A 27810-nucleotide genomic window follows, 5' to 3' on the forward strand; every position below is an offset into this window, starting at 1 on the left:
GGCTCCTCCCCCCGGCTCTGAAATGCACACGGCTCACCTCCCCTCAGTACAGGAAACGGCTACCCCAGAGGCCGGGGGAGGACACCCCCACTCCCCTCTTCCCACGCGGAGGACATTTCCAGGGGGTACTCCTGATGTCTCTCTGCACCTCGCCGCACCCACCTCGCCCCAGGGCAGGCGGGGGAGCTGCGTGCTGGATTGGGGGCAGGGCCTGCCCCTCGCACTGGGCTCTCTCTTTGGGATCTCCCCCTGCAAGGAGCAGGCATCCGTCTGTGCCGGGCGTTAGTTTACCAAGCTGACTGAGTGACAGCACGGAGAAGGCACTGAATGAAAAATGCCGTGCTACTCACAGGGCCCTGGAGATAAGAGGCGTGCGATTGGCCGGTTTTAGTGATTTTGCTGGGCTTTGGGCGACAGGGCTGCCCCAAGCTGCCCGGCCTGGGTGTTTCAGGCAGAGGAGGGTCACCTCCCCGGGGGCGGGGCAGGCGGAGGAGGCCGGGCCTGGCGGGGCTGTTGGCATAGGTCCCAGGCGGGCTCCTGGCTGGGCCCTTGGCTGGCGGGGGCGAAGGGGGGCCATCTCGCTGCAGCCAGGCGGGACCTGAGAGGTCAGAACATCACAGTAGATGGAAAATTTTTAGTGTGTACAATCCAGCGACTCCTGTGGACCTGCAGGCCCGGACCCTGTGGCCTGATTCCAGTGGCGTGTACCAGCCACTTGGTCAGTCAACCCAAATTCCACTTTCTCTCCCCTCCTGTGCTGCTAAGTGTCTGCTCGGCCGCTGAGCCTATTTCTGTTTATTCTGAACTTGGTGGGTAGGGCAGGAGAGCAGGAGACAATCCCCTCAGGCCCCCATTCTGTGCCCCTCTGGACGCCAGAGGGAGGAGGTGTTTTTCGGGAAATGGAGGGGGAGCGGCGGAACCCAGGGACGCGCTTCCAGCTTCACCCGATGCACTCATCGGCCCCCAACCCTCTGTGGGGCTTGGGCCGTGGGCTCCACAGTTGGGTTAGGCCTCGTTTCTTATTTTCTCTGTTGTGTGATGATTTGACCCGGGAGAGCCTCTCCTCCCAGGGCCCGGGATTCCTGAGAGGCGGCGAAGCATACGGGTCAGTCTCTCATCCATCCCCCGCCCCAGCCCTGCCAATCCTGCCCCTGCCGCCCCCAGCCCTGCCTCACACGAGCCAACATCTCCCCTGCCTGGCACCCGGGGCGGAGCAGGGGCCCCTGCCAGCCCTGGGGATCGTTCAGAGCAGCTGTGCCCAGCTGTTCACGGGAACCCTAAGAACAGCTCTCCCCTCGCCCCTGCGCTGCGTCCCCGACGAAGCCAGCTGTGCGCTGACCCCTCTCCGGGCTGTGAGCTGACCCCTCTCCGGGCTGTGAGTGTAATAACCTTGCCCCCGCCAGCCTGGCTCCTGCTTCTCCTGTGTCCACACCAACTCACCTAACCCACAACCAACATCGTGTCGTAGAGGACAGCCTCTCCAGGAAGCAGTGACGGGGGGCGGCCCACAGGCTGCTGGCCGAGGGGACAGGTGAGGAAAGGGGGGACCAAGGGGTTCATATGCACCTGATGAGTATGAAGAGACCCCCTGGCTTAGAACCGGAGCTGCACGGACCCTCCGGAGTCCCCAGACTCCACATTCAGACGGGGGACTCCAGCCCTGGGCCTCGCAGGTCGGGCCGGAATCTCCCAGCCCCGGGAGCACATTCCCAGGCAAGGACCCCCACCCAGGGCTCCGCTCCTAAGAAAAGACACAAGAACAGCTGCGCAGGTTTCAGGAGCGCTGGCATCGCCCAGTGATTTATTTCATCTCAGGATAAACAGACAGACGTACAAGGTTTTACGCGATTGGTACCCAGGACCTAGAAACTGAAGCATTGACCCATAAAGCATCAGCCGGCCTGAACTGTGTCTTCAAGACACCTGTTTGCCTTTAATACCCGGCCACACTGCAGCACTGCTTACAGCTTTCAAAAGCCTCAGAGGAGCTTTCATGTCGCATGAGAACACATCTAGGCCTTTAGTTCAATTCATCTCAAACCAATTCACCAAGCAGGTACGAAGTGCCCTGCCAGCTCCTGTGGTCCAGGCACCTTCCTGGAAGGGGGGAAAGTGTAGAGAACGTGGCCGCTGACATACGTTCAGACGCAACCAGAAGATGACACGTTCTCATCTTTAGCTCTTCTTATCTTCCCATGAATAATAATATTGCAGAGGAAAGGGAAAAATAAGGACACTGATATATTTTTTAAAAACACCAAAACAAAACATTTTGTAAGCTAGGAAAGCATCTACAATAAAACAGAACACAAGAGAGCGCTTCTGTTTACACATCGCCCCAGGAAGGCGTTACAACAGATTATGTCCTGAAACCATCTTAACTTCAGGAAAACACAAAGGACCTCAAAAACATTGCATCTCACTTCAAAATCTTTCACAGGAAGTTACCCAAGAGACCCACAGATCAAACAGCAGCTCCAGAATTACTGAAGGGACACCAGAAATTAACAGGAATCGAGCAGGTGATTCATTTTAAGGATTTGTAGCAAAACTGATACAAAGGGAGGAGTTTTAACTAAGTAGCAAAAGAACTTCCATTGTCTTCAAGGAAAGGAGATTGGTGCTGCCAGAGATTCAGAAATCGAGTCACCGAGTTCCAAATCCAGTCCCGTAAAGCTGCCAGAGGCCACGCCGGCCGGCACTGCGGCTGTTCCCCGAACCAAAGGTAAAAACAGAAAGGAAGTGAAGACGTCTTAACCCCGTTCCTTTGGATCCCAAATGAACCTTGATTAACAATACAAAAGTCATTGCTTGTGAGCTAACCAAAAGATCGAGCTTTCCCAAATTATAGCCTTCCCCTGCTCTTTCAAATATCTGGGAATGTCAGTGCGCCTGGGTTCCTTAATTTCATGTGAACTACGGATGGATGTCGTAAATGCACTAGCTTCGTTTGACTCAACGGATCGAAGAGCAGGAATATTTTTGCACCAACTGCTTCTCTAAATAGAGCTGCATACAGCCTTGGCACATCACGTTGCATGTGACATGATCCGTCCTCGGAACATCAGACCTGGAGGGAAGTCTCAGCCAGGCCTGCCCCTCCCCTAGCTGTCCTCCAAACCGAGGCTCTTACATGGGGTGGCTTTTCCGTTGGTGTAATCGGTGCACCACCCTCCTGGCCCTACACCCCAGGTACTGGCCTCCAAAAGCAAATTAAACTGGTCCTGTCAGCATGCCAGGTGCTCTGGTATCTGCTCTCAGTGATATTACTAGTAGAAGTGTGGTCTGCAAGGTTCTAAATCCTCTACCCATCCTTAGGCATCCTCGGGCATCTCATCCTGACAAATGCCTGGGACTCCGGGGCCAGCTCCCACAGAAAGTGATGCTACGTCTAGTCCAGGCATTTCTTCGTTCAATTAAAGGATGAAATAATATACAAACACTCCAGCTGGGCACGTTATCGTGTGGCTGTGCACACGTGACATCTAACAGGTCTCCCATCTTCTACGGGGAGCGTTTCCTTTGGAAGCCCACTTTCAGCGTTGATGTTTTGAAACGGTAAACATCAGAGGAATGATTTCTCAAGTAAAAATCACAGTGATAATATCTCATGAGTTTGATACGGAAGGAATGAAAATATAACTTGGTTCCATTTCATGTAAAAGTTTTACCGTAAATAATGAAAGTCTAGAGAAAAGTGTACTATCATATGAAATGCTCATGTCTTTAGAAGGACATTATTTATTTCAGATTTCAATTCTTTTCCTCCTGCCACGTCTCCAGTCTATTCCTACCAAAAGGCCAAAGAAGTCAGGCAACCTGAAGCCTGTTTTTCTTTCCTGAGACGATGGACCAAGTGGCCGAGCATCGTCTCAGGTCAGGGGCAGTGACGGGCAGGCACACACGTCACCAGGACGCACCCGCTGAAACGGTAAATCCCGTGCTCTGGCGCAAGCATGATTCGAGCTATCATTCCTAAACAGCTTAACTCATCACTTTCATCACCACAGACTCTTTAAAAAGCATAACCTATGTCCCACATACCCACTGATTGGCACAGACAGAGGCAACCCCCCCATCACTGGATCCACGAGCAAATCATAGTAAGGTACACATAACTTCATCTACTTTTGTGCCAATACCTTTCAATGTGTACTTTTCCTATTGTAATAAAAAAAAAAGTGGACTGGACTCAGAATGCAGATCACTTGGCCTCTATGAGCGTATACACTTTATCCTTAAACTTTTAATCAACAGTAAGCCCTGTGTGTACATACTTGGAAAGTAAAATGTTATAACAAATGAGGAAAGATCAACGGATTTGTTCTTCATCCTTGTGCCCTACCAAAGTACTGAATTTCATGTTACTTCTACTACGGTATTCTGGAATTCACAATTAGAAAAGTGTAGTTTACTTGCTAAACTACGTTATACACATATGTTATTTCCCCTTACGTTACTATGCTGTCACTCCGCCACAATTTCTTAGACTGACGCTTGTAAAAATGAATTTCCCTCATCAGGATGACAGAATTCATATTTAAAACATCAAAAGTAGTGGGTTCAACTGTGCCTGTATGTTATTCTTTAGAACTCTCAAAAAGAAAGGATTTTAACCTTCTTTTGCGGGGTGGGGGGGGATACTACTCTTTTTGAGCCCACTATGAAACATCAAAGCGGCTGGGCATACCTGGTGGGTACAAATGCTCCTTTTAATGCAGACAAGCACCACGGCCACTGTCAGCTTTTCCTACTGATGACATGCGCTTTGGAAAACATTCAGTCACCGAAGATTCATAACTCAAATAAGAGCAACTCGTTACTACATCACTGAACATAATTATTAACATCTCTTAACTTGAAAATATTAAACCCATCTCAGTTAAGCGGTGAGAAGGACCTGCTCTTGAGGTGTGTGGGCCTTTGACCATATCTGGGCCCCTGTGATGACAGAGCAGATACTTTCAGCTCTCACTGGACAGATCTTATTGGGAATCAAAGATTTCACCCTTAATACTCACTACATTTGGAATGGAGCCAACCGCAAGTTAACCACATGTGGCAGGAACTTTTAAGCTAAGTTAGAAAGGGTTTAAAAGTTTTACTTATCAGTTATAATTTTAAACCTCAAGCCGAAAAAAGTATGACCTTCTTTCAGTCGTTCCACTAATATAGTTCACGTTGGCCTATTTTAGGATCTCAGCTCTGGGAGGTGGCCCCGAGGTCCCCTCTCATGGTGCAGGAAGCAACGGTACCGGGTACCCCACACAACTCAGGTCTGGCCTCCCGGCCACTCCGCGAGTGATACCGAGGACAGTACACCCCGGTACACTCCAGGCCTCACCCACTGCACCTGGAGGCTTCATCTCTCATTCTGTTTCTTTCTCTCTCAGGTATTTTGTATCTTATTTGTAAGGTTATCTATCTGCACACATCCTACATCTTGCCATCGACCCCATTAAGCAAAGCAAAGCAAAGCAAAAGGAATGCAGACTAGGCAGCGGGCCTTAATACAGCATCGCAAAAGGTCTTCAAGGCCCCGCGACAAGCTTCTACCTTCTAAGCCTTTAAACGATCCCGTGGGCTGGGCGGGGCCCACCGGGGCCCACCCCCGACTCTCTCCCTCCCCGCCTCCACTCCCCTAGCCCCTTCCAGTTTCCCAGTTGGGGCCTCGGCCAACGGGGCGTCCCCTGGCCCAGGGCTGCCGAGGGACACGCCCGGGTGACCCGGCCCACCCTACGCGGCGCCCTCCTCGCCTCGGTCTGGCTTCTCCTCCGGCAGGTTGAGCACGAACGGGAAGAACAGGCCCCGGGCGTCCGCGGGGGCTCGGAGCGACTGGAGCTCGAAGCTGCCTTCGGGGCCCGCGTCGCCGGCGCCGGGCTCGCCGTCCGGGGGCGGCACGAAGCGCCAGGTGCCCGCGCGGCTCACGCAGTAGATGGCGCCATCCAGCGCGGCGCAGCGGAAGGGCTGTAGGCCCGACGGCGCGCCCGGGGGCCGCAGGTGCGAGGCACAGCGGCTCCACTGCTTGGCCAGGCAGTGGTAGCGGAGCACGCTGAGCCCCCCCGCAGGCCCGGCCCCCGGCGCATCGCCGCGGCCCCCGCACAGGTCGAAGCGGTAGATGAAGCCGTCCAGGGCCACCATGTCGGCCGAGCGCTCGCGGCTGCTGCTGCACGGACACTCCTGCCACTCATCGCGCCGCGGGTCGTACTTGAGCAGGCGGTAGAAGAGCGAACCCCCGGACACGTAGATCTCGCCGTTGCAGGTGGTGGCCTCATGCGCCACGGCGAAGGCGCCCCGGGGCAGCGGGGCCACGGCGGCCCAGCGGTCAGCGCGCGGGTCGTAGCGCTCCACGCTGAGCAGGCACTCGCCGCCCACGGCGTACAGGTGGCCATCCAGGGCCAGCAGCTGCAGCTGCGAGCGCGCCTGGCGCAGCGGCCGCACGGTGCTCCAGCGGTCGGTGGCCGGGTTGTAGCAGAAGACCCGGTCCGAGGGCCGCGCGCGGCCGTCGGGGCCCGCGGGCCCCACGCCGCCGGCCACGAAGAGGTAGTTGTAGAGCACGCACAGGCCGCAGCCCCGAGCCGGCGCGCCCTCGGGTAGCCGCGTCAGCTCGCGCCACTCGCCCGCCGCCTCGTGGAAGCAGTAGACGGCGGCGTCGCCTCGGCCCTCCGCGTCCCCCGACGGGCTCTGCGGCCGGCTGCCCGCGCGCTCCCCGGCCGGGCCGAGCGCGGCAGCCAGAAGACGGGCGCGGCCGGCGCGCAGGCGGCGGCGCAGCAGCAGGTCGCGCTCGGCGCCCGACAGGCGCCCGAAGACGGCGGGCTCGCGCAGCACCTCTAGGTAGTGGTCGCTCATGAAGCGGTAGGCGGCCTCGCGCAGCTCGGCCAGCCGCTGCCGCTTGGCCGCGCTCAGCACCTCGAAGCAGTTGGCCAAGCTCAGCTGCGGCGCCACGGCGTCAGTGGCGCGCTGCGCGGCGCAGGGCAGCTGTAGGCGGCGCGCGCCGGCCACCACGTCGGCCACGTTGTCGGGCCGCACGCCCGCCATGCGCCCGCTGTACGCGTAGGCCAGCAGCAGCCGCAGCGCCGCCCAGCCCACGCCCTGCACCCGCAGCACGTCCCGCGACGCGCGCGCACGGAAGTAGTCGCTGCGCGCCGCCAGCACCGCCTTGTGAGCCCGCAGCCGGCGGCCAGACACCTCGATGAGCAGGTCGGGCTCCCCGTGCTCCGGCCCGACGCCGGGGGGCACAGGCGCGGGGTCCCCGGCCTCTTCCGGGGACGTGGGCTCCTCAGCCGGCGGGCACTCCCCGGGGGACGCGGGATCTTCCGGGGACGCGGACTCTTCTGGGGACGTGCGCTCCTCGGGGGACACGGGATCCTCAGGGGACGCGCGCCCTTCCGGGGACGCGGCGCCAGCGCTGCCGACTTCCCACTGCCTCTGCACCACCCGCCGGCCGCGGCGACAAGAGGGCGGGGAATCGTCCCCGGAGCTGAAGCACAGGGACGCGCTGAGACTGCAGGGTGTCTGCGCCGGGGACGCAGCGCCCTCCCCCCCCGCCGCGTCCGGCGGCTGCAGGCCGCCCTCTCCCGGAGCCTCGGGAGCGCCGCCCCGGCCCCCGGCCTGGCCGCACGCTCCGTCCCCCGGGTAGAGGACGCAGGGGGCCACCGGGCTCTCCATGCGAGCGCTCGCTCCGGCTGCAGTCCCCGCTCAGCAGCCCGGCATGACTTGGCCCGGATTCGGGCTGCCCAAGGTCGATGGCTCCTCCGGGGCTCCTGGCTTCACACGCTTTTGCTGGCGCGCGATCAGATTTCACTTGTGTCCACACTGGTTTTCAATCGCACGCAGCTCCCCTCGCGCCCGCCCGCTCTCCTCTCCGGCGAAAGGGGTGTGTCGACTCGAGCGCGCTCCCGGCTGAACTTGTGAACCTGGCAAGGTTCCCGCCCGGCGGCCGTCTGCAGGGGTCTTTGTGGCTCGGTCTCCGCACCGCGTGGTGATGATCAGTCCACGGACAGGACCGCCCTGCAGCCGCAGCCGCGGCTCTGTCTGTAGCTCCTGCTCTGCGGAACTGAGCTGTCAGGTGCTCCTAAGGAACTGGGCCTGCCCTTTCTTCCTGAGTCAGTGTTTATCCCTCCACATTCCATCACATCTCTGTCTCTGAGGACCAACGAATCAGAGACGGGCTGCAGTCCACACTTCAGAACACTGACTTTACTGCTGTTTCACAGGGAGCCGCCCCAGGGAGCTTGTTTTTTGTGCGTGACTCCCACGTGCGATTAAGGCTTATGGATGGTCAGCCGGACAATATCTGTGTGTGTCCTGGCCTCGGCAGCGCTCCTGATGGGCCTGCCTCAACAATGTTCACCTGGAAGCGGGGAGGGCATGATTCAGTCGCCAGGTGGGTGTTAGGAAGACACAGTTACTGCACACACTAGACCGGCTTTCCTCCTTCATCCATCGGGAGCCTTCCTCTGCGACTTCCTTTGTTGGAATATCAGGTGTTTCCATGTCATGTCACCACGCTCTTTGTGTTCCTGTTTATAGGAGAAAGAGACAGAATGTTGGAATTCGCATTTTTCCATAGGGCTACCTTGTGTCAGTGGCAGCTACCCCATTTCCCTCCACAATTTTCAGGTTATAGGATTCAGATAGGGTGGGAATGGGGATTGTGACTTTTCAGTGCTGGAAAGTTTGGTGACTAAAACATATGGGATTATTTAGATATTAAAACCCGTTCCTCCCCTGATTTTTGAGGTCTATAAAGAAGAGCCCAATTCAGCCATGAGCCTTAAGCACATTGGGTTGAACCGTACGAAACTGCTGGGTTTTGTGTGTCAATACAACGGCAGTCAAATATCAACCACTTCCTCATTTCGACCTAATGAGATGTGTATGTATAATTGAGAACTTTCAGTGAGAAAGCATGGCCCGCCTGTGAAACCTCAGTTTTATTGCGGGACAGTTTTCCTGAAATCTTTTCCAGCCAACTATCTCAAATTCATTTACAACAAATATTTGGAGAAAGGTGCTGAGGACCCTTCTCTGGAGTTGGCCTCGGAGGCTCCGACTCTGGAATCTATTTGAACGGCTCACTCCTGGCTTTGTAGCTCTGAAAAACCTCAGAGAAGCAACCCTCCAAAGAGCACACGTGCAGCAAAAGAAAAGCCAAAGCAAAACGAAACAAAACCAAAACAAAAAACAAAAGCCACAGAACTACTTGGAAGGCAGATGTGAGCACCTGCAGATGAACTATAAAAAAATAATAAATTATCTCTCCTAATTGGCAAAACCTTCACTGAGACTCCCCAGCCTAGAAGGGGGGTCTTAGCACAAGGGGAGGGGCAAACTGGGCTCTGGTTTTCCTAAGAAGAGGCCATGGACGAGAGAAACGGACCAAATACATACAGCTCAGATGCGTCATCATTATAGGGTATGTTCACCTCGCAAATGGGATAAAGGGATACTTAACCACCTACCCTCAACCTCTTCTGATTTTCTACTAATTGTACTTAATACCGTTGCCTGATCCCTATAAATGCTCAGGGTTGAGAGAATGGGTGTGTGTAAAAATATATGCTTGCCTGCTCTTTTTGCTACTGTGTTACGAAAAAGACTTTCCCATTATTCTCAGAAATGCAAGTGTCTTAGAGGTGGAGATTCAAGACATTCAATTCTGTCTCTCCCTTCCTCCCCGCCTCTCTCTCTGTCTCTCTTCCCCTCCCTCTCTCTTTCTCTCTTTGTTTTACAGAAATCTTTAACAGTAACCTTTGGGGCATATTCACCGGGTGCAGGGCACTGTCTAGGACATGTGGAAAGGCAGCATGGAGACAGTCGGGATGAGCTGAAACTCTGACCACGGGCATGTGGGTCACGGAGGTGCCACGTGTTTACTCAGCTGTGCCCCAGCCCGTGATGCTGCTGGGGAGGTCCTGCGTCCACTGAGATGGAAATGCACTCTGGCCCACAGCGACCGGAATGTGATGACAAACTGGAAACCTGCACAGATTTTATAAGCAAAGCTTCTGGCCTCTTCCCAAACGCCAGAGGTGCTGTCTTAGTCAGCTGAGTCATTCAAGGGAAAGTCAGATAAAAAGGAAGACATATACATATCTTTCCCCAATATACATATAAACGTCAATGTCTGAAATAAAATCAGAGAACTGGCTCTCTTATTTGCTTCATTCTTTTCACACTTTCTCTGTATGGTGTAGAAGACCTTGGACCTCAGAAAACTAACTACTTTTTTTTTTCTTTTCTTGGCCAGGAGAAGGGTTTCAGCACTTCCTGGTTCTTTCTCTGGCTTGACTCTCATCGGGACGTGCAGAAGCCCAACCTCTGAGAGTTCTCTTCGTGGAAGTCATCACAGACTCAAAAGAAAGGCAGGGAATAGGACACACTGAAAAACCTAAGTTTGCAATTCTTAGGTTTTCAAAGCTGTACAGAATCCGTTTAAAGCCTGAAAGAATCAGGCTAAGTAGACATTTTGTCGTAGCCACAAGAAGCAGGAGCTGCATGTCCACAATGACACAAATATGACCCAGGTGGTCAGTGGTCCAAGCAGGCACGTCCTTGCCAGCTCCCTGTGCGCCCCTGGCATGGATCACAGACCAGGCTGGCAGAGCCGGGGGTGGTCCGAGACCTGAGCACAGCCATGTAATCCCATCCAAAGTGTGACAGCTGCTCACCCACTCAGCTGGCTCTCTGCCCCGTGACCAGGTCAGGAGTCCCTGTTCACCCCCCCAGCCAAGGTGATGCCGAACACCTGAGTGTTGTCAGGTGAGACAGAAGACCGTCTGTCACTGGACGCAGGCAGCAGTGATGCTGGATCCCAAGAGCTGGGAGGCCACCCAGCAGGTCCACTTTCTGAAGGAAGCTTCTGCAGCATGACAGGTCCCGGCCCCCGCCCGCCTGGCAGGGTAGAGGGTCAGCTTCCACAGAAGAAATGAGGAAATTAAGCAGAGGGGCCACTTCCTTTTTCAAACGATGTTAAAGAAAGTCAGCATTCGGAGCTATATCTTTTTTCCCCAGCGTGGCCCATTACTGTGATTTGGGCTTAAAATGGATGGGAAGAAGCCAGCCCATCTTGTGTATGTCCTCTGAGCACTGCAAGCCTGCCAAGACACTTAGGGTCAGATTGGAGGTCCGGGATTTGCAAGGGGACGTCCCCCCATGTTGCAGTTGGCTCCAGCATCAGAGTCCCCCTAAGGGGCTCCTGGAGGACTCTGTGCCAGCACCCACCCTGGTGACGGCAAAATAACTGCAACTCCCCGCCCGACTGAGGCATCGGGAAGGATTTCTTCCCTGAGCACTGCTTCTGGGGTCTGTTACAGTCAGATGAACGGCAGCACCTTCGCCCCATGTAGCGACGGGAGGGGATCTGTCGGTGGAGGTGTGGGGTGTGGTAACAGGCTCCCTCCTGACTGTAGTGAGAAAATATTTTAACAGGAACAAGTCTGCTTTAAATATAACTTAGGTAGCATTTCTCCCTGAAGGCTATACATTTCTTCTCCACATTGTAAATATCTAAACAGAATTTTTTAGTCTCTCCGTGAATTTCTTCACTCTCAATTTGATTTTTTTAAATAAATTTATTTATTTTTATTTGTTTATTTTTGGCTGCACTGGGTCTCCATTGCTGTGCGCGGGCTTTCTCTAGTTGCGGCGAGCGGGGGACTACTCTTCATTGTGATGTGCAGGCTTCTCATTGTGGTGGCTTCTCTTGTTGTGGAGCACGGGCTCTAGTAGTTGTGGCACGTGGGCTCAGTAGTTGTGGCGCACAGACTTAGTTGCTCCGCGGCATGTGGGATCTTCCCAGACCAGGGCTCGAACCCGTGTCCCCTGCATCGGCAGGCGGATTCTTAACCACTGCGCCACCAGGGAAGCCCAATATGAATTTCTTAAAGAAGATTGTCTATGATTTCCCAAATGTGGACATTATTTTTGTGCTTAAGGTGGATATCAGGTTATTTAAAATTAAATATGCTTCATTAGAATAATATAGGTTGCTAAAGAGACTCTCCGTTTCAAATAATTAGTCAGTTTTTTTAAATATTAATGAACAGACTTAGGAAGTTTATCTAAATGTCTGTAGCACCTATTGTTGTAGCCGATTCCTCCTCGGTGTTCTTCAAGTCACGCCCGACACGTATCTCATCCATGTGTCCAGCCACACGCCTGTGACAGCAGAGTCCTTGAACCACCACTTGTGCCCTGCCCGCCGCCTGCTTCCCACACACCAGCATGACCCTGTTCACATAGTGAACAGCCAATAACTCCTGGGGTTACTTCACAAAGAAAACCACAAACAGAAGAAACATCATCGAATCTTAGAAACTTGCAGGGAATGTCAGGATACCTGTTTGATCATAGAATGTGTTGATTCCCTTCAGCTGTTCCTACAGATATTGCTGGTTCCTTCTTCCTTGGGCCCAATTAAAATGAGGTGGCGGTTCTGGGTGCGCAGGGATGCAGGTGGGTGGGAGCGGATGCCTCGGTGGGGGTGGGGAGGGCAGCCAGTGACCTTCACCCCAGCCCTGATTCCCACGTTCTCTGCACTCGTCACAGTGCGTGGTCTGGCCCTAGCAAGGCCATCATAGCGGCGTGCCTGGAACACGGAGTCCAACGCTGCCACAAGGCAGCATCATTCACAAAATAGGTTTTCATTCCTCAGTCGTCCTGGGAGCTTGGCCGTCTGGCTGCTAAAAGCCGGGTGCCGCGTGGTCTTGGGAGACGCGGAGGGCGCAGGGCCCAGGTCCCTGTGTGCAAGGTTCTGTACACGCTTCGGCCGAGGAGACACCCACCACCTGGATGAGAGGACCCCCCAAGCCGGGTGTAGGCCGTTTGTTCCGTGAGGTTTGGGGATGGGCGGGGCTGGTGAGCAGCCTGGTGTGTTGAATAATTAAGAGGGGAAGTGACGTCCTTCCGCAGGTCTGGTGACGTTAATCAGAGTCTATTCTGCCAGGTTACAACCTATCATTTTTAATCTGCTCTTCATGAAGGACATTTCTAAGACTCAATGGGCTGTAACGTAACCTGAATGCGCGAGTAATCATGAAACAGCTCACACCTATTCTATTTTACAGGGACTGCTGTCACGTGTGTTACATCACTGGGACCTACGCGACCCTCGCAAGCCACCCTTCTGTGGGGTCGTAGTTTTTAGCCCCGTTTTACCAAAGAGGAAATGAGATGTGAACCGATGTCACCATACAATGAATCAGCCCCGCACTTAGTAGGTGGCAGAGCCAGACGCGGACCCGCTGTCCAGCCTCAGCGCCCATGCCACCAAGCACTGGGCCCAATGCTCTGCGCCCTTCTGTCTGTTAACAGTTCTGAGCGTGAAGCACTCGACTTTGCAGCACGTGCGCTGGGCTGGTGGACGCCTACGAGACACTCCCATGTCTGGTCCCCTGCCCAGTGCATCCTGGGAGCAGAATTCTGGTGACTCAGGACGCCCCCAGCTCTGACAGTAAAGCAGATAGAGACACAGGGCAGGTCGTGGTGGGGATGGGCTCCTGCCGGCGCTGTCTGCGTGGGCCTGATTTAGGGGGTAACGGCGGCTGAATCTTCCAGCAGGGCTTCACTGGAGGAAGTAAAATTAGAGAATTTCCTAAAGAGAAGCTTTTACGTAATAGCTATTCTCAAAGTCCCAACTCCTTAGGCTGGTAAATGAGGCATTGAGCCATCTGTTCCCAAGCCTCCGCCACCCTCATCTCTCCCTCCTCTGCCCAGGAGTCCTCTCCATCCTTCGCACAAGCACAGAACTGCTGCCGCGCCCCGGTAAAGCCTGCGTGGGTGTGTCTGTGCACGTAAACCCCATGCAGGTGTGTCTGTGTGTAAACCCTACACAGGTGTATCTGTGTGTACAAACCCTAAAGAGGTGTATCTGTGTGTAAAAACCCTACACAGGTGTATCTGTGTGTAAACCCTACACAGGTGTATCTGTGTGTACACCCCATGCAGGTGTACCTGTGCGCATAACCCCTACACAGGTGTATCTGTGCACGTAACCCCTACACAGGTGTATCTGTGCACGTAACCCCCATGTAGGTACATCTGCATATGCGTTCCCACCTTAGGGTCTCTGCCCGCACAGTCCCTGCCACCCAGAGCCACCTCTCCTCCTTTGAGCCAGAATTCTTGCTCATTCCCAGGCCCCCGGGGACCTGCTGTCACAGACACTACCTTCCTCACTTCCCAGGTCAGCAACTGTGCGGTCCACGTTTGCACAGAATGTTGTATTTCAACACCTCATGTGCACGTGTGTCATCCTTCTCCATGAGAATGTGGATTCATGACAGGGAGGTGCATTAATCGTTCTACCCTTGGCACAGGGCTGGGCTCTGCCAGGGCCCCCAGAAAAGGCTTGATGGATGGTGAGTGAATAAATGTTAACCAGAGAACCTAGAAAAAACAGCTCTGAAAACATTCAGATAAAAATCCCTATTATAGCAAGTTCTTGCACTACGTACAATGTATGTATGTATGTATTTATGCCTTACCAGTGAAACATGATACAGAGCTCACAAAGAAAAGGTCTTCAAAAGGGACTGGTGTTTGTGGACGTTGGATCAGAGACAGGTTCTTACTGTCTTCTATCTAGCTGTGCCCAGTTTCTATATTTCCTGAAACGAATATACACTGGCTCCACAGTCATAAAGGGTAGTGGGATTAAGTCACAGGGTTGCTCCAGCCCAGCCCACGCCCCACCTTCCCAGCACCTGGTCCCGAGAGCACGGCCCCAGGCCAGGTCCTCCCACTGAAGGGTGATGCAGGAGAAAGGCTTCGACCAGGTGGGTGGGTCAGGGAGCTGAAATCAAGGGAAAGCTTGTCCTCGGGAGAAGAAAGTGAAGCCAACACAGAGCAAAACCTAGAAAGAGAGGAGACAGTGCCCTGGGCGAGTCACCCCCAGCCAGGGCTTGTGATGCCTGCGAGCTAATAAGTCTGTTTCTGGCTTCAGCGAACATGAGTGGGATTCGTGCCCCTGGAAACTGGAATAACTCTGACTGTAAACAAGAAGCCACCTTGCTGGGTCTCCGCGGGGTTTAGACGGACGTCTGTAAAGAGCTTCGCCCCGCACAGGCCCCAGCTCCTGGTAACCACGCACCATGAGGTGCCGACCCGGACAACGCCGGTCCCGGCTCACGGAAAAGCCCCACCAGGACGGAGCGCACAGCCCTGCAGCCTGTACCCAGAGCAGCTCCCAGCCCTCGCGGCAATTTTCCATTTTGTCCTCACGTTCCACATGTGAGGACGGGTAGAGGAATTGCCATGATCTTGATTCCAGACACGAGAAAATGCTGGAGGCCCGGAAACACTACGTTACTCGTCTCAAAAGACCAAACGAAGTTAGCAGCAGCCCAAAACCAGAGTGCACGTTTCCCCTCTTTCCCCGTCTCTGGGGCATTTTACGTGAGGCCTCAGAAAAGATGCCTGTGGCTTGCACTCGTTCACTAAGTCGGCGGCCACGTGGGTTCACAGGCCCCACTTCCCACTGCTCGGGAGTTTCAGAAGTTTGGTGGCAACTGTGAGTGTCTCTGTGCCCTTAGCCATTACCCAGGACAAGCCGTCTGGGGGAAGATGAAGCCCAGGGCAGAGAGATGAAATTGACCTTAATCCAGCGGGACAACTGGGTAGTGAAAATCTGCTGAAGAGCTTCACTCTTCTCCTTCCTTCAACAGATCATGGGTCTTTATTGTTAATTCAAGAGATGCAAGCAGCGTTAGAGCTTCACGACTCACAAGACAGCCCTTCGCTGGTGATGTAGTAACGCACCTGAAGTCACCACGCTTTAAAGCAGGGGGGCGTGGGGGCATCGCTGCCGCGCTCAGGGAAGCGTGTGTCTTCAGCCGCCACCTAACGTGACATCACACAGACGGGCCCCACCTCAGTCCCGGCTATGACACAGCCCTGTGCTCCCTGAAGCCAAGACCCTGAAGAACTGAAAGGAAAATGGATGAGGGTAAACCTGTGCATTCACTCAAAAGGGGGGCTCCAAGTTACTTGAGTGCAAATTGTGCCCTAGGTTCCGGACGTGTCATCAGGGAGCAAACCCCGAATATTCTGCAAGAGAAGCATCTGCCTTTGCTTGTGGCTCGAGGTTCCGGAGTTGTTGACAAGCGCAGGGTGTGAACACTGAGATCACACACAGAATCACAGAGACTCTGCAAAGAGGCACCTGGATTGCAATCCTCCCTGGAAACCTCTAGCTCTGAGACCCAATTCTGAGCAATATTTGGGCAACCTTAACTCTTTTAAAATAAGTCTATTGTGCGAGTCCCCTGAAGTGAGAGGTGAACGTCCCAGCAGTGATGCAAAGCTGGAGCCAGAAGTGAGACTGCCTGGGTCAAACCAACCCACACTTTCCCCAAGTCTTCAATCTGTTCAAGTCCCACCAACGCTGAGAAATAATTAACAATATGCAGTCATTTGCTCATTCACTGAGTGGATGTATGCTGAACACCTACAGTGTTCCAGGAGGTGCCCTGGGTCCTAGGAAGTAGCAGGAACCAAGCAGACTTGGCCGAGGCCCCAGGGAGCTCCCAGCGCAGGGAAGACGACGAACATAAGCCACTACGACACGAATTCTAGAGGAAGTAAAACCACGGCAGGAAACGTAAACAAGGATCCGGGAAGTAGTGATGGACAGACCTGATTTCTACTTGGGATCAGGTAAGACTCCTCTGAGAGCAAGAGGGAGACACACACAGGTCGGGTGGAAGAGAGAACAGACACCTGGCAGTGGAAACAAGCTTGACCAGTTCCAGAAGCTGAACAGGCTGGGTGCAGCCAGGAGCCCCAGGGTCAGGGGACTGGGCCCCTCCGTGGCGCCCTGGCATCTTAATGACAAACGGGAATCCTCTGATGGCTTCAAAGAAGTGAATATGATCACTCTTGTGTTTTAGAAAGAGCGCTCTGTGTCCTTTTGTACAAAAAGACTGATTGGACTACTTTTAGACTGATTTTCTATCACTGCCCAAACCACCACACACATTAAGATGAACTAAATCTACATGTATCAATGTGCATAAATTTCAGAAACATAATTTTGAATTTTTCAAGGTCTGCCATTTGCAGAAAGATACAGTATAATTTACATACATTTAAACGTGACAAAATACTATATGTCATTCGTGGAAGTGTGGAAAGGACAGGTGTGAATTCCGGTGCAGTGGTTACTTCTGAGCAGGAAGGGAAGGGAGGGCTGTCCACCTGCTCTGTATCACTTGGCTTCCTGAAGATTCAAAGCATAAACTGCAAGACGAGAATGTGTATTGTCTCACGGGAATACATGAATATTTTTATTGCATTGTTTACAGTGTTTGAGTATTTTATAATTTACCACTTAAAAATGTTTTTCCAGGGCTTCCCTGGGGGCGCAGTGGTTGAGAGTCCGCCTGCTGATGCAGGGGACACAGGTTCATGCCCCGGTCCGGGAAGATCCCACACGCCGCGGAGCGGCTGGGCCTGTGAGCCATGGCCGCCGAGCCTGCGCGTCTGGAGCCTGTGCTCCGCAACAGGAGAGGTCGCAGCAGTGAGAGGCCCGCGTACCGCAAAAAAAAAAAAAAGTTATTCCATATGTTTAATCAGTACTTATCAATTAAATAGTCCATCTGGCCTGCTACTGACCCTCATGGAAGCCACACGATCTGTAGCACAGTTAAGTGAAGTCATTCACTAGGTAAGAAGATCCCTAAGTCACTGTATTCTTAGTGCTGGAGTAGGTATTCCTATGTTTAAAGTTCCAGTCGAATTGAAATATGGGAAAGTTAAATAAAAACTCACATTTTATCATTTTTAAAGCTCTAAGCTCTTGGTTTGATAACAGAGAGACTTGTCCGAAATCACACGCCTATTACTGGCCGGTTAGAACCCAGATTTCTCTCCTATTAATCTCACTTGTTTATTTACCATTATTGGCGTAAATGGAAAGCAAGATAGAAACCCCTCTCTCTGTGGTCCGTCCTGCTTTGCTTTAGTTAAGATGTAACGACAGAGTCCCTGCCTTGCCCTCCTGCTGCACCTGTGTCCTCAGGCTTCTCAGAAACGGTGCTGTTGACCTAGTACATCCCCCCTCCGGCTCAGCGGGCCCTGGGAAAGGGCCTGAGCCTCGCATGGAAACCATAGCCAAGCAGAACCACCTCCTGCCTGGATGTCCAGAGGAGCAGCACGGCGGGGAGATTACAGGGAGAGGAACTGACCCGAATTCAACACGTGGTCTCTGTCCTCAAAGCAACGAGGGTGGCTCAGTGGGACAAGAAGGCTGATGAGATGCTAGCTCACCTGTTTCCGAAGCAGAAATCAAGACAGATGTTCTGATGAGTGTGAGTTCACCCACATGAGCCTCAAGAGAGGCCATTCCTATCAGGCCAGTCCTGACACAGCCAGGAGTGAGTGGATGCAAAGACGAAATATTTAAATTATCTTGAGATTGAATCCGAGGAAACGATGTTATTAGCCTGCTGCCTTTGCAAACTCTTTTAACATCTGACTCAAAAGAGTTTACAGAGGAAGGTTGCCAACATCTTGATTTTTATGGCATTTTCCCCCTAAAATGTGGCTTTGGGGTGAATGGCTGCAGTGGGTTCAGGGTGAGAGAGGTCACTTCAGTCTCAGAAAGATGAGTATTTTGGAAAACGGCGCTCCACCCTGGCAAATGCCACAGTAGGTCAGGCATGTGAAGACTCTGGGGGGCTTCGCAGGCGGGCGGGCGGTCCAGTGGTTACGACTCCGCCTTCCAGTGCAGGGGGTGCGGGTTTGCTCCCTGGTCAGGGAGCTAAGATCCCACATGCCCCTGGGCGGAAAAAACCAAAACATACAACAGAAGCAACATTGTAACAAATTCAACAAATATTTGAAAAATGGTCCACATCCAAAAAAGAAATCTTAAAAGAAAGCAAAACTCTGAGGCTGTGACTCCTGCGTGTGACGCTAGCACCGACATGCCTCCCCCGCCCCCAGACAGCATCTTACCACAGTCTGGCCATCCGGGTCCGGAATTCCACGAGGAGGCGGCCGCTCCCCGAGAGCAAAAGGCAGCTGTAAAGTGGCACAGCGGGGGTGGGGGACGGTGTCTGCATTCCTGGTCACAGCACAGCTGCCCCCCGCCCGGAGCACCCACTCAGAGCATCCTCACCAGGAGACGTGGGCTCCGCCGCGTCAGCACCTCACCCGGGGGCCCCAGGCCACACAACCGATGCTCCTTCTGGAGGCCGGGCCCCCTCTGGCCATGCATCCGGCTGGCTTCTTTCTCTTTGGGGGTCTCTGGCAGGCAGCTCTGTCCCTCACAGCCCAGCCCTTGGTGACCAGGCTCCGGAAAGGGCTGCAGGTTTTAGAGAATCTTCCACAGACACCAGAACGGGCCCTTTCAGAGCCTGAGGACACGACAGCATCAAGCTGCAACACCAACCCACCTTCACCCACAAGCCTATGACCTTCCAGAAGCCGTGCGGGCGGCTCTGCTCTGCTCCTGGCCCACAGCCCTCAGGCGACAGGAGACGGCCTGACCCCTCAACAAAACCCAGCCTCGTCCAGAACATCACGACGTCCAGCAACTGGGACCAAAGCGCCGCCGCTGTGGACAATCAGAGGCCGCCAGAGGCTTGAGGACAAGGCTACTGTTCAGAGCCGTCTTACTAGGAAAACAATGGACGGTCATCAAGGAATACGACCGGCAAATTGCACTATATTCAGTACATGTAGTCAGTATGTAGCCAGTAGAAACCCCACTCTTGGTGGAGGGATAAATTAGGAGTTTGGGATTGACATATACACACTACTATGTATAAAATAGATAAACGACAAGGACCTACTGTATAGCATAGGGAACTATACTCAACATCTTGTAATAACCTATAAGGGAACAGAATCTGAAAAAGAATATATATATATATGTATGTGTAACTGAATCACTTTGCTGTATACCTGAAACTAACACAACATTGTAAATCAACTATACTTCAATAAAAAATAAATTTAAAAAATTTTAAACACCCCGCCCAACACACACACACAACAGGGGAAAAAAAACAATGAGAATAATACCAAAAGGTTTAAAAGGCATGTTGATAGTGAGAATTATGAGTGACTTTTTTTCATAACTCTTGGTATCTTCAAATTGTCTATAATGAATATGTATATTTTTAGAATCAGAAAAATTCTATGTATATACACATCTCTCTATAGATGTGTATACATATACAAGAATGTGTACGTGCGTATGTGTACAGTTACATCTCTGTGTGCACGTGTATGTGTGTGCACCAGTGTGTGCATAAAATAAAATGACTCAAGTTTTGGTTGGGCCCCAAGAAAGAATACTTGGTAGAAAAATATGGTCAAATGAAAGCTTTCTTATAATGTCCAGGCTTTTAGGCACAGAACTATGAAATGAAGGATCCATTTCGTTAAATCCCCGGCCTGATTTAGGTTGTAGGTTTGAAGAAAAAAAATGTTGACACTGAAGACGTGCTGTATCTCAGAATTGCCAAGGGTTTTACCAGTCCCAGAATCCTTCCCCAAACTGGGAACGTTGCAGTTGAGAGATGGCAGAGCACCTGGTCCAGCCCTTCCCTGTGTTTCACACACACAGGAAGAAACAGAGACCAGAGAGGGTAAGCCACTTGCCCAGGGGCACACAGCTCTTAAGTGCTGTGCTAAATTAGAAGCCACACCCTAGGACCCCTGCCAGCTTCACTCCCTGCACTATCTCAACTCCAGAAACCTAAACACACTGAGAACAAGTCTAAGATCCAGTGATTTTCATAATTTCTACAAATCCCATGACGCTGAAGAAGGCGCAGTTTCTGGGGTTGACGTCACAGAGCTGAGAGCTCCAGTGTTTCTTTGTCTTCGCTGGTGAAACGACCAGACAGAAGGACCTGGGAAGATCCGGCCGCCTGTGCACCTCGTCCCGGGGCTGCTGGGACTCCACAGCAGCGACAAGTGCCCCCGAGTTCACAGCCTGAGTGACCAGGCCCCGAGGCCACCCCACACACACACCTGGGCCACGTCGAAGCCACACGAGGTCAGCTGGATTAAAAGCCCTTGTGCAAAAGCGTAAAAGTCTTCTCAGAGCCTGTAATGCTGACCAAAAGGCGGCAGGTGCCTACACTTCATTTCAAAGTTTCACGCAGGTATTCCACCTCATTTGGCACATAACTGGGCCTACGTCTTCCATCTCAATGTTTCTCCTCAAAATATCAAACCCTTTACAATAAGTAGTAAGAACGGTTGCACGAGAAAGGAATCAAGGTGCTGTCTGTTTGACATAAAAGAAATGAAGACAATTTTTCTTTATATCTTGACTTCTACATCAAGATGATTACCTACATGGATAAAAGTACTTAGTCTTATTTCCTACTCAATCAAACAGTGATTTCCATGCACTCAAAAGACAGGAGTTGGCACAGGTGAGAGCCTCGTGCAGACTGACGGGATCAATACGCAGCAGAGCCGTGACATAAGCTGAGGACTGGATCTACTGCCCATCATGTTTCTATTCCCTGTGTCACCCCGGTGACTTGACTCCACTAACCAAAGGACCAGGGAGGGTGAGACTTCTCCCCTCACACAAGGTTCCCTACACTCAGAGCCCAGAAAGTGCCCGGCCTTTGGGAGACACAGACCTCGACATCCAGGCACCTGGGCCTCATGGGAGGGCGGGCTGAGGGCCACACACAGAGCTGCAGGGTGGGCAGCACAGGCCCCGAGGAGCCGCCACAGCCCCCTGGCCACTGGCCAGCCAGGAGGAAGGAGCTAGAGGGCAGGGGTGGCTGGGGAGTGCAGGACGCAGCCCATCCTTTCCAAGGTGACCTCGATCCAGCCCACCCGCACGCTCTTCTCACGGGGGACAATGGCTCCCCGGATGTCTGCATGTGTGCCCTGGTCTCTGGATCCTAAACACTGGTGATGATGGTGAGGTGAGGCTGTGCTGAAAACAGCAATAATACAGATTCCTCTCTTAGGACCCAGAACTCGGATGCCCGGTGCCAACGTGTAAGAAGTCCGGGGACACCAGATGCCCGGCTGGAGGGAGCACAGCGAGAGGCCACGGAGACACTGTGCTGGGCGCCGGGTCCAGCCCCGCTGCCCTCGTGCTCCCAGCCGGGCTGCAGATGTGCGTGTCCGCCTCCAGATAATTCATTTGAGTTTCCCCGCCAGACGGCAGGTTTATAAGCCAAGTCAACTCCGTTGTTTTGAGCCAGTATGTTTGGACTGGTCCGTTATGCACCCGCCTGGACGGTGCTGCCACCAGAGCAGGAACCCGCGGCAAGCTCAGCGGTCCCAGCTGGGCAGCAGGCAGCCAGTGGGCAGATGCCTCTGGGCTCCGAAGCAGTTGCTAGCAGGGCTCCGAGGACAGGTGGATGGGGTTCCTGGACAGGGCTCTGGAGGGCAGGGCTCAGCAGCACCGTGGCCACATGATGCTGGAGACGGAGGATGCGCTGGGCGGGCTGGATGACACTGGAGGAGACTTCCAGGCAGGGCCCGGGTCACCCTACTGAGCTCTGTCTCTGTGACCTGATGAGATGAGAGAGGAGAGCGGAAGAAGGAAGGGTTCCGTTTTCAAGTGCGATTTGGAGCAAATATAAAGGAACCAGGCCCCACTGGGATGGAAGATAAAGCTCTTCTCTTTCCCAGCCCTTGCGACACTGTCAAATTAAGATGGGGCCTCAGAGCAAAGACCGATCCAGGTGGCACCATCAGATGCCCTGTTAAGACCTCATAAATACCTGAGGGGACACTAGACACAGGCCCTGGAGGTCCAAGGTAGAGAAAGGACTTATGTGCATCTGTGGACGGAGCTTTCGTCTGGTGGCTTGAATCCCAACAGATCCAGAGAAAACCCACAACGTGTTTAAGATAATTGTACGGGAAGAGACACTGCCAACTTGGAGTAAACGGAACAGATCAGCACGAAGAGAAACCAGGGAAGAGGCTGAGAAAACCGCTGAGCTGCGAACACCAGGCACTTCTCAGGAAACAAGAAGGATGACTCGGAGGGCAGAGCCTAGAATCCACAGAGCAGCGCCGAGAGCACTGGAGGTCCACCCCCAGGAACAGGAACCCCGCCAGCGGGTGCCCGACTGCACTGCAGGGCCGTCACGGGCCAGAGGTCACCGTGCGCCTCCACTCCCCTGTCTGAACAGGACAGTTGCCATGGTTACTTTTATGTGTCAGCCTTGTTGGGCCACAGGACCCAGGTGTTTGGTCAAGTACCAGCCTAGACGTTGCTGTGAAGGTATTTTTAGATGGGATTAATATTCGGCATCAGTAGACTTGGAACGAACAGTTCCCTCTCCGCAGTGTCTGGTAAGACTTGCTTCCTGGTTCACAGACAGCATCTTCTCCCTGGGTCCTCACGTGGGGGAAGGGGAGAGGGAGCTCTCGGGAGTCTGTGTTATGAGGGCACTGATCCCATCATGGGGTTCCACCCTCATGCCTCATCACCTCCCAAAGCCCCCCCTTCCTAATACCATCACCAGGGGATTAAGGTTCAACATGTGAATTTGGAGAAGACCGACATTTGGTCCACGGCAGGCACTAAGCTTGTGGGGTTGGTCATCAGACAACCACGCCAACTGGAATGAGCGTCCTGTCACCCGTGTTGTGGACTACAGCCCACGGCACTGGGAAGCTACTGGCCGTCCAACATCACAGTATTTGTGTCTTTAAATGACCACCCTGACGACTGTAAGAGGAACCGATCAAGGGGGAAGGGCAGCTGTGTGAAGCCCACCTGGAACCACTGCAGTGGGAGCAGGGGGTGACGGGTGGCTCAGACAAAGGCAGCAGACTTGGCATCTGTACCAAGGTCCTCATGACTAAGACTTTCCAGAAAACGGTGCTAACAGCATCCAACAGCAGCACAGTGGTTATCAGCTTACAAGACGTTCTGTCCACAACATCCCACGGAATGGGGATCCCTTTGTGATTCAGTACATCTCAGTTCTGTAAAATTAACACACGTCCTACTCCATCAAGGCCTAGAGAGCAAAGTTCCATCAATTTACATAGAGGAAATGCCACAATTAATTAGGAATCAAAATTATATTAAGTTACAAATCTATGACATGGCCTAGGGGCCCCTCCCGGCCTTCCTTCCGTTCTCTGCTGCGCCAGGCCCCTCTGAGCACCATCTCCCCTGGGCCGTCCCCTGCCGTCCTCCTTTGTCAGGCCTCATCATCCTTCAGACCCCAACTCAAAACCCCTTCATCAGATGCTTTCATAGGGGTTTATTCCTTTCATTTAGGCCACTTGTCTGCTTGTTATTACACATGAATTAACATGATTATATTTTTAATGCCTTTCACCTTATTGGAACCTAAGCCGCAGGGGGTGGCGGGGGTGAGGACCTGTGCCTGTTTTAGATGCCATGGCATTCCCAGCACTGTGCCTGACCTGGGGTAGACATTCGATAAATGTTTGTGAAAGAAAAAACTGGCTTTTAATCGGTCAAATATTGCAGAAGACCTGCAACGGCTTCAATTTCCACGGCACTGTTTAATATTCGTTCTGGCAGGAGTTGGGTTGTTGGTAAAAGGCAAACTCCTGGAAGTTTTTGCTGAATTCCAAAGGTCATTGCTCATTGTTAACTATGTCCCAAAGAGGTGCAGGTGCCAACACTATACTTTCAGCATAATTACAATAAATCCAACAGAAAAAACTGAAATCAAGGCCACAGGGGAGACACTAATTCCTTGAACTCCTGAGAAAAGCAGATTTGTCCTGAGTCACCAGGGGAAGATGTGCAAAATGACGGGGCTGGTTTCTGGTCTGCACACTGACGGCCTCTCGGGGCACCTCTAAGGCCAACCCCACATCTGTCCTCCGAGGGGCATTACAGCTGCCTAAGTAATTCCAGCTTCACTGCAGAGCTATGATTATGGACAATTTATGCTGTCGGCGTTTAGAAAAAAACTGAAATAGGATCCCAGATGGAGGTCCCACAGCACAGAGGGCCCCCAGTTTCAGTACAGGGACAAAAGTAGACTAAAAAGAGGCCTCCTGCCTTCCCGCTGACAACGTGGCTACTTGTATCAGAACATATGGAAATGAAATCAAGCACTGGCGACTGCCAGGAAAGATGTTCAGAGATTTGGTTCCAGATCCTTCTGTTCTGCCAGGGCTGGAGCCAGCAGCAGGCAAAGTCCTCTGCAGGTGAAGGAGGGCCCGCCCTAAGGAACGCCCAGACACTAGGACAGCAAGATGACCACACGAAGCCAGGCTGCCCCAACAGCTCAGTCCCGATCTAGGATGAACACTTAACTGTTCTCTCCCCTCCTCCCAAGCCCAAGACTGCCTTAAATCCTGTAAGCAAAATCTTTGAGCTATTTTCATTGTGTTCTGATTATTTTATCAGCAATGCCTGTGCAATTGACATTAAACGCTGGAAAGACTTTCTTTCTTTAAAATTTTGCTGTGTTAGGCCCCAAAGGGAGAGTTGTAATGCCAGTTACCAGAAGCGCGCATTCCCTGGGCTGTCCCTGGGCAAATCTGAGTGCGATGGAGAGCTTCCTTCTGCGTTTCATGGGTGGGGAGGGGGGAGGATTCTAACAATAGGACCCCATTAACTGGGGATAAAAGGCCAAAGGGCAACATCGGCGTCCATTAAGGGTCCTAATTAGAGGCTGCGCAACTGTTGGTAGATGGGGACTGGAGGAAGGTGACAACAGGCCAGGCACAGAGTGAACTGGCCCCTCCACTGCGCGCAGCGCAGGGGCTTAAAAACCTGACCGTAAAGCGCCTTCAGTGCTTTGAGCGAAATAAAGCTTATTACATTGATTTGTTCTTTTTCTTTCCCTTAGAACAGATGTGAGGGTGGGTGGAGACAAAGGATGTGGTTCTGTAGGAACCGAAGAAGTGGTAGAATTTTTTAAAACCTTCCTTCTTTAACGTTACAGGCGCAGCCCCCCGAGGGAGGCTGGGGTCCCCCAGCAGGAGCGCGCGTCGGGGGTGGGAGGCCTGCTGCGGCAATGCATGTAACCTCCCCGCCGGCCGTGTCAGCCGGTTCCACGCAGTCTTTATTTAAATGTTGCTCCTTTTCGTACCCCCTCGCCCCCGCGCCATCATGCTGTCAGGCACGTTCAGACCTGAGCAACAAGCACTGCTGGTGGGCCGTCTGGTCGGTCAGTGGGGCAAAGCCTCCGTGAAAAGAAAGCACGCGCTGTGCACCAGCCCCCAGCACCCCACGAGCCCTCAGCAATCCCGGCAGCATAAGCAGCGGACCCTGGGGGTCGCGAGGGTCTCGGCCGGTGGGCATCGGAGGAGAGAGCGAGAGGCGCCTCCGCATCTTCCTCCCCTCCCCCGGGAACCAGGTCCGGGAGGGACCTCCCACCCGCTTCCTGCGCCCCGCGGGATGGACGCTCCAGAGGCAGCGCGGCCCGGCCACGACCGTCTGCGAGGCAGGGCCCGGGCAGCCCGGCACCGAGCCCAGACACCCCTCGGAAGGGGGAAGCGGCCGGGCCCGCCATCCTACAGCGTGGCCGCGAGCCCGGGCCGCCTGCCCAAGGAGCGCTCAGCCTGGGCAGCGGGGCGCGGACGCGGGGTGCGGCTCCTCCCCGCTGGGCTCCGGGCCGCTCCGCCCCCGGGTTGGCTCCGGCTGGGCTGGGCGCGCGGAGGCGCGACTGGCGGCGGAAAGGACAGTGGCCACGCCGCCCCCGGGGCTGGGTCCTCGGAGGCGGTCACCGCGGGCACAGCGCGGGGACTGGCCGTCACCCGCTTCCGGCAGGAGCGCCCTAGGGAGTCCCCGCGCCGCGGCCCCCTCCTCCACGCGGCGCCCGGGAGCGGGACGGGGGTCCGCCCACCCCGTTCCCCACACCCCCGCCGCGGGCGGGGCCACCCCCGGCCCCCGCCCCACGCCGGCCCCCGCCCCCGCCCCGGCGGCCACCCCCGTCCCGACCAGCGCCCACCCCGCGACCCCCGCCCGCTTATCCTCCGCCTCCTGGGGCGTCTCGCCGCTGCCTCCCCCCCTTCGGGGCCCACGCCTACCTCTCAGCTCTGCGCCTCGCCCTCCACCCCGGCGCCCACCCAAGCCCAGGACCCGGAACCCTCGCCAGGGTCTCCGACGCGCATGCGCGGGGCTCTTCCCGCGCACCTGTGAGAACGCCCGCGGGCGGGGCGGCCGCCTTCCGCGCACCTGTGCGAGCGCCCGCGGGTTCCCGAGCATCTTCCCGCGCGGCCAGGCCCGGCCCGACGAGTGCCCCCTGCGCCCCTGGCCTGCCTTGGCTGCAGCGGGCCCGGCACTCACCGCGTCCGTGGAGGCCGTGCCTGGAGCCCCGCCGCTCCGAGCAGCGCGCCGAGGCGGGGACGCGGGGACGTGGGCGGGAGGGTGGCCGCAGCCCCCGGCAGGGCGCGCAGGCTCCGGACTGGAGCGCGCCGGCGCGGCCCCGAGTCCAGGTCACCCCGCCCCGCGCCCTCCGCTCGCTTAACCCTTTCCAGGCGCAGGGAGGTCCCGCGGACACCCGGCTCGAGGCGGGGGAGCGGCGCCCACCGCAGGCGCATCCGTGCGCGCACGTGAGGGGCGCGGGCTGCGCGCTGGGCCCTGTGGCACCTCGTAGATGCTGAGCTTTAATCCAGCAACGCCCCAACAAGGAGCGAGGAACAGGTTACCGCCAGCGCTCTAGGCTTTGCCAGCTCTCTTTTGTGTCCTAGCCCCCGCCCCCCCAAAAAACCATGAAATAATGTAATTTAGTGTTTATGATTTGGAAACTTAGGGACGATGCATTGTTGAAATATTTAGTGGTTAAGAAAACTGCCTACATCCGTACAGACTCCAGAACAAAAAGGAAAACATTCAGAACACCCAAGTAGAGGAAGCGCTGA

The 27810-nt window shown here is 54.2% G+C and overlaps 1 protein-coding gene across 4 annotated transcripts; it reads right to left on the bottom strand.

Annotated features, from left to right (window-relative positions):
* Positions 1-1768: 1768 nt before the first annotated feature.
* Positions 1769-27543, bottom strand: KBTBD11 (kelch repeat and BTB domain containing 11). Of its 4 annotated transcripts, none has more exons than XM_060291480.1 (2): positions 27125-27543; positions 1769-8522 (listed from the first exon to the last, which is right to left on the bottom strand). In XM_060291480.1, the coding sequence occupies exon 2, from the start codon at positions 7666-7668 to the stop codon at positions 5737-5739; it is 1932 nt and encodes a 643-aa protein (XP_060147463.1). In that variant the 5' UTR covers positions 7669-8522; positions 27125-27543; the 3' UTR covers positions 1769-5736. The 4 variants fall into 4 exon arrangements, with proteins under 4 accessions (XP_060147463.1, XP_030686119.2, XP_060147464.1 ...); XM_030830259.2 differs by having other exon boundaries at positions 27236-27542; XM_060291481.1 differs by having other exon boundaries at positions 27083-27221.
* Positions 27544-27810: the final 267 nt, after the last annotated feature.

The sequence above is a fragment of the Globicephala melas genome, chromosome 21 (assembly GCF_963455315.2).
Source record: "Globicephala melas chromosome 21, mGloMel1.2, whole genome shotgun sequence".
NCBI classification, from domain to species: Eukaryota; Metazoa; Chordata; class Mammalia; order Artiodactyla; family Delphinidae; genus Globicephala; species Globicephala melas.